The sequence below is a fragment of the Pteropus vampyrus genome, unplaced genomic scaffold (assembly GCF_000151845.1).
Source record: "Pteropus vampyrus isolate Shadow unplaced genomic scaffold, Pvam_2.0 Scaffold2, whole genome shotgun sequence".
In the NCBI taxonomy this organism is placed as follows: domain Eukaryota; kingdom Metazoa; phylum Chordata; class Mammalia; order Chiroptera; family Pteropodidae; genus Pteropus; species Pteropus vampyrus.
In genome coordinates this window covers 19,298,640-19,313,265 of record NW_011888783.1, presented here as the reverse complement: position 1 = coordinate 19,313,265, position 14,626 = coordinate 19,298,640, and the positions used below count along the sequence as shown (strand labels likewise).

At 38.4% G+C, this 14,626-nt stretch overlaps 1 protein-coding gene across 2 annotated transcripts in view; it reads left to right on the top strand.

Moving 5' to 3' along the window:
- The window catches only part of KLHL23 (kelch like family member 23), a 13,719-nt gene extending 828 nt beyond the window's left edge, over nucleotides 1-12,891 (top strand). Inside the window, exons 2-4 of one of the 2 annotated variants that reach the window (XM_023529603.1) lie at nucleotides 1,073-1,846; nucleotides 4,886-5,038; nucleotides 10,864-12,891. In XM_023529603.1, the coding sequence (XP_023385371.1) occupies nucleotides 1,073-1,846; nucleotides 4,886-5,038; nucleotides 10,864-11,174 (1,238 nt within the window). In that variant the 3' untranslated portion in view covers nucleotides 11,175-12,891. Of the gene's footprint in view, nucleotides 1-631; nucleotides 1,847-4,885; nucleotides 5,039-10,863 lie in introns of both variants that reach the window. The other variant, XM_011357888.2, reaches the window with a different exon arrangement.
- The last annotated feature ends 1,735 nt before the right edge of the window (nucleotides 12,892-14,626 follow it).

Below are 14,626 nucleotides of genomic sequence, written 5' to 3'. Positions count from 1 at the left end.
GGGGCGGGACGGTCTGCGGGCGGGAGCGCGGGCCCGCGGCCCAGGCGCGGGGCGTGCGGAAACCCCTGCGGCACCGCGGGGGAGGGGGTGCGGGGCTGGAAGTCTTCAGCAGAAAGGCACGAGGTTTCCTTTTCTGAGATTTTTTCTTGTCCCATTATATTTCGATCATCCCTCTCTTGGCATCTCGAAGCAACTTGAAAGGGGAAACGGAGCTAGCGAAAAGGGTTGAATTGGGGCCGAACCGAGACGGCCAAGAGCCGGCCTCGAGTGGGGTGACCCGTTGGACACTAGGTTTGCCAAGAGTGGGATGTCTGTCGGACCGCCAGCTCCGGGCAGACTGTGGAGACCGGATTGTTGGGGTAGCAAATCAATATTTCTTCTAGAAAGGACTACTGAAAAATGCGGGAGCTTCATTTCAGGCTCCGAGTTACAGTAAATTTAAATTGACCATCATACAGTTAGGAAATAAGTCCATCCACATTTTGCATTTGTTACTTAGAATGTTGAACTTGGTCTAGTTTGGGAGTATATTTGATGCTAATCAGTCATTATAATGATTGGAATATGTAACGTTGATTATTTGAGGTAATATGCAAAATCGAAAACACGTTTTCATTGTTTCATGTTGCAGCCATGGCTCTAAAAGGACAAGAAGATTATATTTACCTTTTCAAGGATTTAACACATCCAGTGGATTTTCTGAATGCATTCAGAACATTTTACTTGGATGGATTATTTACTGATATTACCCTTCAGTGTCCTTCAGGCATAATCTTCCATTGTCACCGAGCTGTTTTAGCTGCTTGCAGCAATTATTTTAAGGCAATGTTCACAGCTGACATGAAAGAAAAATTTAAAAATAAAATAAAAATCTCTGGTATTCACCATGATATTTTGGAAGGCCTCGTAAATTATGCATACACTTCCCAAATTGAAATAACTAAAAGAAATGTTCAAAGCCTGCTTGAAGCAGCAGATCTGCTACAGTTCCTTTCAGTGAAGAAAGCTTGTGAGCAGTTTTTGGTAAGGCACCTGGATATTGATAATTGTATTGGAATGCACTCCTTTGCAGAATTTCATGTGTGTCCAGAATTAGAGAAGGAATCTCGAAGAATTCTATGTTCAAGGTTCAAGGAAGTATGGCAACAAGAAGAATTTCTGGAAATCAGCCTTGAAAAGTTTCTCTTTATCTTGTCCAGAAAGAATCTCAGTGTTTGGAAAGAAGAAGCCATCATAGAGCCAGTTATTAAGTGGACTGCTCATGATGTAGAAAATCGAATTGAATGCCTATATAATCTACTAAGCTATATCAACATAGATATAGATCCAGTGTATTTAAAAACAGCTTTAGGCCTTCGAAGAAGCTGCCTACTAACTGAAAATAAGATACGGTCTCTAATATACAATGCTTTGAATCCCATGCACAAAGAGATTTCCCAGAGGTCCACAGCCACGATGTATATCATTGGAGGCTATTACTGGCATCCCTTATCAGAAGTTCACATATGGGATCCTTTGACAAATGTTTGGATTCAGGGAGCAGAAATACCAGATTATACTAGGGAGAGCTATGGTGTTACATGTTTGGGACCCAACATTTATGTAACGGGGGGTTACAGGACGGATAACATAGAAGCTCTTGACACAGTGTGGATCTATAACAGTGAAAGTGATGAATGGACGGAAGGTTTGCCAATGCTCAACGCCAGGTATTACCACTGTGCAGTCACCTTGGGAGGCTGTGTCTATGCTTTAGGCGGTTACAGAAAAGGGGCTCCGGCAGAAGAGGCCGAGTTCTATGATCCATTAAAAGAGAAATGGATTCCTATTGCAAACATGATTAAAGGTAAGTGTGCAGATTATGTTCATTCTATATTTTTGACATGTTTGAGGTTAGGCAATAATCTTGCTTCTCTTGCAGATAACTTTAAAAAGAATTTATCATTTGGAATGCTACCTAGGAACTATAGTGGATTATATAAATAATATTGTTCCAAGTAAAAACCTAATATAGCAGTCTCCAATTTGTTTGAGAGTTACGTGCTTACAGTACGCTACCCAGACTAGAAAAGAAATACTTATATTAGAAACCATTATAATTCATTCTACTTACTCTATAGCCTGTTTTGAGGCTGTATCTTGATTTGAGTCTTAGAATGTATATCTAAGTCAAGGGCTAAATAGAGAAAAAGGTGGGTAGTTTTATTAGTTTGTGTTTATTTATTTATTTATTTTGGCTTTCTCTCAAAATTGAACCCGTTATTTTCCTTTTAGTCTGCTTTTTCTTCTCATCAGCTGATCATCTCTCTGTTGAAAGGTCTTTCATTAAATCCTTGAACGGTTTGGTCTCTCAAAAAATGGAGACAAATAGCCTCTGCTTTTTTGATTCAAGTCTTGTCTCATAAGGTCAAAGAGAGGGGCAGATTCCATACCCTCCCTTATGTGGCCCACAGAGCCAGGCACACTCTTAGTCTCAATATCTGTCTGATAAACACTGTATTTTCTACTGTTTGGTACAAGATTAGCCTTGCTCTCCTTCCTTTCTCCCATTGGAAAACAAAAAAAGTGAAACTGGAATTGTATTTAATTACATTTATTCATTGGTGCTGGGTTGTTGCACAGAAACAACTGGTAGGTTGTTAACAGATTTGTGTGATTTTATCCCAACTGTTTCTTCCCAGGCCTTTCTGTTTCTTTTTTTAACACTAACGAGGGTGTGGGAATCTGACCTGGTCTGGGAATCTGACCTGGTGTGATCCTTGGATGACAAGCAGGAAGCCTGAGAGGCAGAATGGTCTTGTGATCAGGCACACTGCTTCTGAAGCCAAACTGCCTGGGTCCAAATCCCGACTTCCACTTACTTGCTGGTGAGCTTGGGCAAATTGTTTAATCTCCCTGTGCCCCAGTTTTGCCATCTGTACAATGGGGGTGACAACATTACATAGCTTAGAGTTTTTGAGAAGATTAATTTATGCATATGAAGTGCTTAGAACAGTGTCTAGCACAGAGTAAGCACTCAGTAAGTATTAGGCATTCTTGTCATGAACATCTTTGAGGACAAGTCAGCTTTGTTAGGACAGAAGTATCTTTCATATTAAATTATGACCATTCTCTTGCATGCCCAAAGGTTTAGCAGTGGTTGGCTGGGTAGGAGAAGGTGGCTTAAAACCCAGTGGTATTGCTGCTCTGATTTTTGACTGCCTGAGCATGACCCCCACTTGCTGATTTTCAGTCCTCTCTCCAAGTGGTTCTGAATGTCCTGTCCGACTCTTCTACAGAAGAAACAAGGACATTGCAAATATTTTAGCAGCTATTATAAACTTGGATACACTTCTCCCTCTGTTTCTTAATGATGAGGTAACAGTTTTGATGGTTTCGAGTTCACAGTATATTTCTTTGAGGATAGAAATTTATTTATGGAAATTTTATTAAATCGTTCGAAACAATGCTTGCTGAAAAGAAAATATTGCAATGGTGTATCCACCATGAAAGAAAGCCATATTTGTACTTGACTCAGCCTTGAGTGGACTGGGAGACCCTCATTTGCCAAAGTTCTCCCCCACCTACAAGCTGGATCTGAAATTCCAAAGTTTCATCCTTTTAACTTGAAGGTTTGATTCCGGGTTATGCCTAACCACCCTATTCCTGGTTATGCTTAATGTTATTCCAGGGAAGGATAACAGTTTGTCAGTTATGCAGTTTTGGCTAGTACTGGTTCTGATGATCACACTCATGCTGAACTTTTAGTTTCCCATTTTCTGTAGAAAGGATAACATTATTTTCCCCAGATTCTTTTATTTTATAGTCTTGAAGTGAACTAGCAGCTTTCCCTGGTAATGAGAACTTAAATTGGGTAGAGTCGAATTTCAAATTCATTTCCTTTTTTGGTTTAGGGAGGTACAGAGAAGAAATAAATAATTGGCTGTTTAGAAACTCCTAACTTTTTCCCCACTCTTCATAACTGCCCTGCTCATAAATTCACCTTTGTTTTGCAGTAGAAATTAACAAGGAGATGGAACTGCACCCTGCATGTAACAGTGCTAAGTAAAAGTTAATTGAAAGACTAAACTGACATCTCAACTAAAATGAGCGTCATCATCTTTCTTCCTCTCTTCTTGTTCCCCCGCTGAAATCATTTTCTCCTCCTCCTCATTTTTCTTTGTCATCAGCGTTTCCCAGTTTTCTGAGCTCAGGACCTCAGAATCTGGCTTATCTCCAATTAAGTCAGTCATGAAGGCATGTCTGTTTTACCTGTGTCTCTTGCCTCAGTGCCCTTCCCTCTATACCCAAGGCCCCTTCTAACTCAAGCCCTTAACACTTTGCATCTGGACCGGTTCTTCTTTTCTATGTTTGTAATCCCTCCCTTTGTTTAAACACATTTAAAATCCTGCTGAATTAAATCCAAATATCTTAGTTGGGCGTCAGGATCCTTTGCCATGTGGCTTCAACTTACCATGCCACAAGACAACCCCAGGTGTGCCACCTCCCCTTCCTTGGTGCCAGAATCAAAATATTGCCCAATAAGCCTTTGCACTTGCCTTGCATTCACTTAGAATGGCTTCTTCTCACTTCTCCCTGCCAAAGCCCTACCTACTAAGACCCAGGTCAAATTTTTCTCCTCCTGCCATAACTTCCCAAAGTCAAAAGCAATGTCTCCTTGCTGGGAACATCCACAGTTAGTTCTGTACCCTGTATTCTAATTTGTACAATTGTCTCGCCCTCTTTTAAAAGAGTGCAAGGAGACTTCCTTTTTCATTCTTCTATCCTTCATAGTACCTAGCACAATGCCTTACATCTACTATAAATAATGACAAAAACAATACAATACTCATTGCAAAGAAGAATGAAAGATCAATCTGAAGGTATGATTTTAATTAATACACAGGTGTAGGAAATGCTACTGCCTGTGTTTTACATGAGGTTATCTACGTCATTGGTGGACACTGTGGCTACAGAGGAAGCTGCACCTATGACAAGGTCCAGAGCTACAATTCCGATATCAACGAATGGAGCCTCATCACTTCCAGTCCACATCCAGGTAACAAAGTGCTGTCTCAGTAGTACATGTTCTGATACAGCTTATCAATATAAGAGATGGCTGAAATGGGCTAGAAATAGAAAATGTTAAATTTCCATACAGCATCAGGCTTCCAAGTGGGTATAGTTAAAAGGTTCAAAATATTCTTATTTCCATGTAGCAATAATCACAACTTAGATTATACAGATTTATAGAGGATATCTGAAAATACTTTCCCTCTGGTCTTTATATGACATACATTTTAAGCCTGTGTGGCTAAGAGTAGTAGTTTCTTTTCAAAATTTTTTCACTTACATATGTTAATTTGTTTCCTATTCTTTTGTTATGTGCTTTCTTTCATTACATGCATTATATAAAACACAATTTTTATAGATAGTTGAAAAGCACTAGTCTATCAAATAGTTGAGAAGGGTACCTGTTGATTCATTTCAACAGGAGATAGTTTCTTCTTTTAGAAGCATGCTCTTTCTGGGTTTCAATAACTATTAAGCACTCACTCCTATGACATGCAGAGCTTTATGTTGTCCTTACTTTAACAATCATAAAGGAGATGTGTTGTCTGCCCAGAGGAATGGCCTGCCTTCTGTGGTGTCTCTTGTGCTTTGACTTGTCTCTTTGTGAAGAGCTCAGGGGAAGCTTAAGCAATAGCCCGTTACAGTTACGCCTTACATTTAAGTTTTTTTCATTAGGAGAGATTCATATCGCCAAATCAATATACTACTTTCAATCTTTTTCGATACAGCATCGGGCTTCCAAGTGGGTTATTGGAGAGCATAATTGAAATTCATAAGCCTAAACCGTCTAAGAGAAATAGTAACAGCAACCTTCTTGAGCACTTTCATAGGTCAGATATTACTAAGCACTTTGCATGTAATATTACCTTAAATTCTAACTATGTGTGAGTGAATATTGTTTACCTCTTTTGCTTATTTGGAAATGGAGGCCTCAAAAGGATAAGTAGCCTTGCCCAAAGTTTGGAAGTGATGGACCAGGTTCAGTCCAGGCAGTCTGACTGCATAACCTGCGCCGTAACCACTACACAATCTGCCTCTCCTTAAGAAAGCAGGCTCTCCTGCTTTTGACCAGTACAGCTACTAACACCCATACCTCATATATGCTATCTCACAGTTTAGGTAGAGCACACCTGAATCTGGTGCTGCATCTCCATATGCCATGGGCTTTACCTAAGACACTTCACTGCAGGCTGTCCTGGCCCTGAAGAGATCATGGTATGGTAGCCTCTGTCTTCTAGTATCCCAGATATATTGTCCCAGACTCCTCACCACTTTCCATTATGACCAATGAAGTTATAAGGGAAGTAATAATAACAGCTCCTATTGAGTAGTCGTTAACATTTATTCAGTAAATATGTGCCAAGCACTAACTGTTCCAGTAATTTTACATGTATTACTCTATTTAATCCTTACAGTAATTCTGTGAGCTAGGTGCTACTGTTATCTCATTTATCATCTCTATTATCCGAGGCACAGAGTAAATAAATTGCCCAAGGTCAGCCAGCTAGTGCTTGTTAGAGGCGAGGTTCAAATCCAGGCAGTCTGGCTGGGAGCAACATGCTGTTAACAACTACATTGTTACCTCATTTGATCCTCATGTTAACCATATGAGTTAGATATTACTAGACTTATCTTTACAGAGAAAATCTAGTACTTGAAAAGTCAGATTAACAAATGAGAAGGCAGTTATTTACATTTACGCATTTAATATATATTTCATAAAAGGGTTCTTTTAAAAATAAATGTCCCATAGCATATTTAAGTTGTATATAACTTAACTACTTGAAAGTCTAAACGGCAGTAAGACTTAAACCAAAGTGTGAAAAGCCATGGAAAATTGAAAAATCAATCAAAAATAAATATAGTATAAATCAGTGGGAATCTATAATTCCATTTGTAAAGTTTTGATTTTCCTTGGACTTTTTCCTGAAGTAATACAAGAAACTAAGCTATCAAATTAGGACCATTCATGGTATGTTTTGTTTGGCTCTTATGTTATTTAAAATATTTTTTAACTGGGTTGTTACCAATGTTTAAAATTCAGGAGATTTCAAATAAAAATTGTGATATCTGGCCTTTGGAAGATCTGGCAACCTTGGACCATGACAGCAGTCACTGGGACCAAGTAGTGACTGTTCCCTCTAAATGAGCCATGTAGCCTCTATGTCAGCCACAGCTTCACCCATTCTCATCATATCACAGACCTCAGGGGCCTTGCTGTTGTTTTTCTTACCCCTGGTCTGCTTCACTCAGCTCAGTCTATCTCCTTAGCTCATAGGGGCATTTGGATCTATAGCTTCTGAAGTATAGCAAGATATGCTTCATAGGCATTTTAGGAGCACCTCCTGAGGAACGTAAAATGTTAGTCTTGGGCCTCTCTTATAGATTAGACTGCAAGGAAATTACTATTATTTTTAAAATGTAATATAAATGTTATCTCTTTTCTTAATGCCTTTAAGGGCAGTAGCTTTGTATAGTTGAAAAACAGGGGATTATAATTCTATTAAATTGAAGATAACATTTACTGAGACCTTACCTTGGGAAAGATATCATTCTAGTTATTATGTAAGATGATTAAGAGCTCATTTCTATTGCCACAGGAACTCAGAATCTAGTAGCAAATATACGTTCATATCAAGAATACAAAACAGTTTTTTACAAATGAGTCCTTTTGAGGGTAGAGAGAGCTTGAGTCTAAATAAGGGAAATCTAACAATGTCAGAAGCTTCCAAGAGTAGGTTGTTATGATTTAGGCCTTTTTAAGAATGGTTGCAATTAAGGAAGGTAGTTTTCGAAAAAGGGTTTTCTGGCAGAAAGTTAGCCAGTGAAGAAAGCCAGAAGAGAAAGTTCCAGGTTTATTCCAGCACCCAAGAGTAGATAGATGTACATGAATGAGATGTAGGAGGGAGAATGAGAGATTGGATGGAAGAGTTTAATTGAGGAGTATGTCATGGAGGGTTTTAAATGGCAGTCGGGAGAATTTTAAAAATGAACCGTGAAAGGTTTCAGAACAAGAAGATTGATTGTGGTCAGTTTTAGTTTTAAGAGGAGCTCTCCTTTTAGACAGATTGGAAGAAAGACAGCAGGGAGAGCTGCTAAAACTATTGGTAATAAACCAGGCGGGAAATACTGAAAGCCTGAAGTGGTAGGAGTAGAAAACGGGCAGACCTGAGGAATGCTATAGATTCAGCATTGAATTGGTAGCTGCCTGACTGATTAGATATAGGAGATGAGGGAGAGAAAGGAATTGACAGTCATTCCAGGGTCTCTGGCTGGTCGACTGGGAGGATGGGGAACATTGAAGGAGCAGCCAATAGGAAGGGAGAGGTGGATTGATGATGAACTCGGTTTTGTAGTTAAATGAAACACTAGTTCGATCACCCAGAAGAGCTGCCCAGTGAGCCATGGGAAATGTTGGTCTACAGCTCAGGAGGAAGAGTGTGGCTAAATGTAGAGATCTGGGAGTCGTTTGCTTGGAGACGATGGCAGTGGGCGTGGGGATGAATGAGACGCCTTCAGAGGGTGAGGCCAACAGTACAACTATAGGCAGAATCTTGGGAAACAGCCTTAGTTAAGGGATGTGCTGAGGAAGAAGAGTGAATAAAGAACAGGGAAGAAGCAGTGATTAAGGAGAAAAACCTGTGGAGAGCTGTGTCAAGTGGGGAGAGAGCTCTCTCCCGGCTCTCCTGTTTATCTACTTGCCTAATCTTAGGCAGTGACTTAAGCTCTCGGGTCTTACTTCCAGTGAAATAAGGAGTTAAATTAGATACAGGTCTCTTCAGTGAGAAAATTCTTTGGTAAAAAATTTTAAATCATTCAACAGATATTGAATACCTGAAAATATTGTGGATGTCTCTGAATTTCTGCATGGCTTTGTTCATATCACTCATGTAACACTGAATACAGACTGCTGTGTAATTTATAGTGAATATTTGTGCGTAAACTCTGAGCTATGACAAATGGTGCCATTTCCATGCTTAGAATGAAAACGTTCATTCATTCATTTGTCCAAGTTATTTGCTCAGTGCTTCCTACATGCTGTGTACGATTTGAGGAGCTCAGCAAACAAGACACAGTCCCTTACTTAACCACAGTAGCTTTGTAGAGTGACCAGCAAGAAAAAAAGGCAGCTACAGCTGAGGAAGAAAACATTTCATCAACAATAACATAACATTATGTTGTATTTACCTAATGGGAAAAACTATCAGGAATCACTTTGTTTTAAACGTTTTTACTGCTGTAGGAACATTGAGATACCTCTCTTAACATAAGAATTACATATGCAGGATTTTTTGTAAACTTTGAATAATTTAAGAAAAGCCTAGTAAATCACTTACATCAACTGATAAAATTTTTGAATCATCATTAATTTTCACAATAACCATTTGATGGAATGATTTATGTAATTTATATAAACTATTTCACAAGTACTTAAAACAACTAAATCCTGTGAAAAATTCTACATGTCTGTAACTGGAAAGTAATAACTAGGTTTTTCAGAGGTGGGATAAATCTTATTTTCTTGGATGTCAGAAACTTGAGAACAACAGTACGTGGGCTCAACGTGAAAGTGCATATCTACTGAGACTTTTTCTTAGCCTTCAAAACCTAAATAACAAGAATTTTACTGATAAAATTTGTCTTCCATTCTGAAAAGGGAAATCACATTTCTGATTGTACAGTCTCTCTTTCTAAAGAGGGATTTATAAGCTTTTTTTCCACAAAATAATAGGAGCACATATTTGGACACAGAGGGCACATTTGTTTGTTGTTTCAACAAACATTCATTGAGTCCTTACAAGGCGCCAGACCCTTGTCATTCTCCAGTTGGGACTGGAGCAGTAGGCAGGACACGGTTCCTGCACTGTTAGAAGGGAGAGTGAGACAGTAAATAAGAAACATACCAGATAATGAGAAGTGGAGGGAATTCAAATAAGGGGATGTGGTAGAGATGCCTGAGTTGGCCGCTTCAGGATGGATGGTCAAGGAAGGCCCCTCAGAGGTCGTGACGGTAAGATGAGACCTCAACGGCAAGAAGGAGGCAGCCGTGCAAACACCTGGGAAAAGAAGAGACCTCTAAGTAGAAGGAATTGAAGTTGCAAAAGACCATGGTGCTTTGAAGAGTCAGCAGATTTGGATGTGGAGGGAGAGAGAAATAAAATGGGAAAAATTAAAACAACCTGGAAGGCCGATACCTAAAGGCAGACTCCAGCCCCAGGACCCAAACCTCATACAGTAGCTCTCTGCCTTTGGGCACCATTCACAGCTTCTTAAGATGATAGGCTGTAGTTCCCCACTACTCTGGTTGTGCGTTTTTCTAACTTCTTGTGTCTTTAACTTGACCAGCAGTGTGAGAGAGGCAATCAAAGCAATCTATGTGGCACCTGTGGCAACAGACACTACAGGTTGCCTGCCATTGGGAACAGGGATAGCTGCTAAGACCTGAAGGAACCTACACCAATTACCTAGAATGTCTTAATGTCAGAGGGACTCCCCTGCTGCCATCTTTTATACATAGGTGTAGAATAAAAGGTTTCCATGCTGGGAAATTCCCAGCAGGATAGTGGTCTGAGGATGAGTTCCCTTCCGGCAACCTGACAGCTTAATGATGACCTGAGAGAAAATGGCAAGAGCAGGTCATCTGAATCAAGCGATAAGAAGTGGATTTTAAGACTTAGTGTTTCAGTAATGTGTGCTGGAATCAAAATGTCTCTATTTTTGTATGCTACATTGTAAAAGATTATTACATCACCACCTTAAGATGTCTTTTGTTTGTTATCCTAATTAAATTTGCATTTTTCTTTATAATAGAATATGGATTGTGTTCAGTTCCATTTGAAAGTAAGCTTTATCTAGTTGGTGGACAAACTACAATCACGGAATGCTATGACCCTGAACAAAATGAATGGAGAGAGATAGCTTCCATGATGGAAAGGAGGATGGAGTGTGGTGCCGTCATCATGAATGGATGTATTTATGTCACTGGGGGATATTCTTACTCTAAAGGAACGTATCTTCAGAGCATTGAAAAATATGATCCAGATCTTAATAAGTGGGAAATAGTGGGGAATCTTCCAAGTGCCATGCGATCACATGGATGCGTCTGTGTGTATAATGTCTAATTGAATCCATAGAAGTAACCAAGTAATCACTGTTTCAGGTGTAATAAAAAAACACAGAGTTTGGAGTCCATTGCTTGTTCTTGTGGCCTGGCACATAGGTAAATTCTCATTCCTAACCCCTGCTCCAACACCCCTGCCCAGTGATTAATGGTCAAGAAAAATCTTATGTATATTTACAGTTGAATCAGTGAAGTTAACACCTATAATCTCTGCTTTTCAAAGGCTATATGGAATGTTGGATAGTTTGTAGAAGGTAAAATGCCTTTGCAGTGAATTTTTTCTCCTGGTAGCATGAACACTGGGTATAGGTCAAAACTATTTTTTGGAACAAAATGTCCTTTATGACTCTGTAATGTAATAGACAGTGCACATTAAAGGTTCCATTTAGCTAGTCAAGAATTTAAAGTTTAAGGAGGGAATCTTCTCTACCTCTACAAGATCAACACTTTAAAAGAAAGATTTTTTTTCCTTTGTTGTATGTATAATTTATTGTTATTCTTTATTTACTGACTACCAGAGATATACAGATACTGTGCAAAGGTCAATTACTATTCGGAGTTTACAAACTAAAAGAATGGCAAATCTGAAAAGTTGCAGAGAAAATAGTCAAATATTTGTTGATGCTGAGATATTTTTAATTAACAGCTTTGATGTAAATTACTAGATTAGGTATCTTTAGTTTTAGCATGTTAGAAAATCAACTTTAGTCTTAAATATTAACACATGTCTACATGGAAAATTGAATTTTAGAGCCAGAAAGCATGTAGAACAGTTGTGATTATATAAAATACCTCGATGAAAGAAATTTGCATTCATTTTCCAGCTCTGCAACTAACTAGATTTTGTGACTTGGATTGAGTCGCTTAATCTCTCCCCAAGTAGAGCTTCCCAACCCATGCACACTGGCACTTTGGGTCATAGTTTTGCCTAGATATGGATCCTTATAACCTTCGAGGCAGCCAGAGGTGACATGGATAGCTGGAGCTGCTGGGCCATAAACACCCTTTTCCATTTTCCACATTAGTGCCATAACTTCAGAAAAGTTGAGAAGCATTAAGTTAACTCATCTAAACTTTTACTACTCCATTAGACTATCTATCCACACTCTTCTTTTTTTTTAAGGGACAGTCGTTATTTTAACTTTAAATACAGACGTTTAAAATTACCTCTTTTGTTTTTTTAATTTTAGAAAGAAACTGTTTAATGTATTTCATATGGCATTTTAAGCAGATTGAACCCTTTGGGATTGCAACATGGTACTACATAGAAAGAGCCATAAAAATGACCATATCTTTGCCCATAAACTCTACTCCTAGATTTGTAACCTAAAGAATAATATAAAAATGAAACAAACCATAAAAAAGGTAAATGCATGAGGATGTTTATGTCTGCATTATTTATAATAGCATTAAATTGGAAATAAGCTACATGTCAAAGAAGAAAGTGGGCTAATAAAAATAGTAAAGTATTATATTGCCATTAAAATAATTATTTGGAAGACTAGAAACGAATGTGTTTGTGATATAAGTAAAATAAGCACAATATAAAATAGTATGCACAGTATGATTTTGTGACTGTAAAATCTATGCATGTGGAAGGTAATATGCAAAACAAAATCATTGTGTTAGTGTAGGGGGATATGGAATGATTTTTAATTTATTTGAATGTTTTTCTTTAATACTATGTATTTTCAATAAAAAATAAATAAATTACTGTTTATGTGGTACAACTGCTTGAATTTGGGCCAGTTGAGTTGACAGTCTGAATTAGTGAAACAACTGAATTATAGACTACTTGAGTCTATGATTGAATTACAGACTATTTTATTGCTCTCAGGAACATTTAGCAGTTAATGCTAGATCAATAATAGGTTGCCTTGTGTGCTTTTGAGATCTGTTTTATGGAATGGATGAGAATAGTTGTACTCATCTTCCCCTCCTTTTGGCTTACATAAGTCCTATGAAATTCTGACTCAAGTCCACCCTGTGGGAATTCTTTCCTGACTTTCAGCCACAATAAACTCCCACTGTCACATTTATATATGCATAGCATGTCTCCTGGCTAGTTTTGAGGTCATGGATCACATCTTAGTATTCTCAAGGTCTGGTCTCACATTTTGTTTGTATATCCTTTTTTTGAAGGATGATAGTATTGATGATTTTTACTGAAAAGCATTTCAGAGGTGCTTTAAAAATCTTGAAAATCACTTCTGGTCTGAGGTGTTTTATTTGCAGCGCCTATATTCTATAAATTCTCTTTTGCTATTTGTGCACTCAAGATTAAGGAAGGTAAACTTTTCTGTCAGAATTACCCCCAGTTCCAAATCACTGTATTATAAATGAAAAATATTTTACTATAATTGAGTGCAAGCCATTGCTTTGGGAAGGCAAGCACTATTTTATAAAATAATTAAAATTGTGGAGATGATTTTAAGCATGACTTAAGAGGACTCTATCTGAAGTTTTTAAGTTGCGTTTCTCACAAGGTTTTAGTTTTTATCTTGAACTGAAATAGAATCAACATCGAGGGTACATGCTTAAAGGCACATTAGACTTTGTTTTCACATTCATGTAAATATACGCTGTATTACAGACTGAATGCTGGTGTCCCCCAAAATTGATAGGTTCAAGCCTTTACCTCAAATGTGACTATTTGGAGATAGGCCCATGTGGAAGTAATTAAGGCTAAAGGCGGTCATAAAGGTAGGGCCCTCATCCTGTTGGATTAGAATCCTTATAAGAGCAGAGAGCTTTCTCTCTCCCCAGCACTGTGTACTTAATAGGGAGAGATGAGCCAATTGTCATACCCATCAGCCCTTACCACCTTTGTTCACCACCATTTATAAGGCTGCTGGATATGTGTAATCTGGGATCATTTGGCAAAGCCTGCCGGACACTGAAACTTGCTAAATACATCTTTAATTATACATCTAGAAACTTTCTAGTTCTTTCATGGACAGATGTTTTTATTTTCAAAGTTCTGGCCAGAAATCCGAAATCCAGGTATCTGCAGGACTGCTTTCCCTCTGGTGTCTTTTGGGGAAAATTCAGCCTTTTCCATTCTATGGTAGCTGTCATCATTTCTTAATTTATAGCCACAAGCACTCATCTCTACCTCCCTGTTCAGATTGTCTCTTCTGTCTGTGTCAAACCTCCTTCTGCCTAACTCTTTATGAGGACATTTGTAATTAGATTTAGGGCCCAACTGGATAATCCAGGATGATTTCCTCATCTCAAAATCTTTCATTACATCTGGAAAAAAGACTATTTTTCCAATTAAGGTAACTTTCACCATCCCAGAGAGTAAGATGTCATATTTTCGGAGGGGCCACCATTCCACGCACTACATCACCCAAATGTAAATCCCTACACACTGTATTTGGCTTTGCCTTTATTTTGTCTTTTGGATCTCTTAATCTATAAATGCCTCTTCTATATCATCTTTTTTAACCT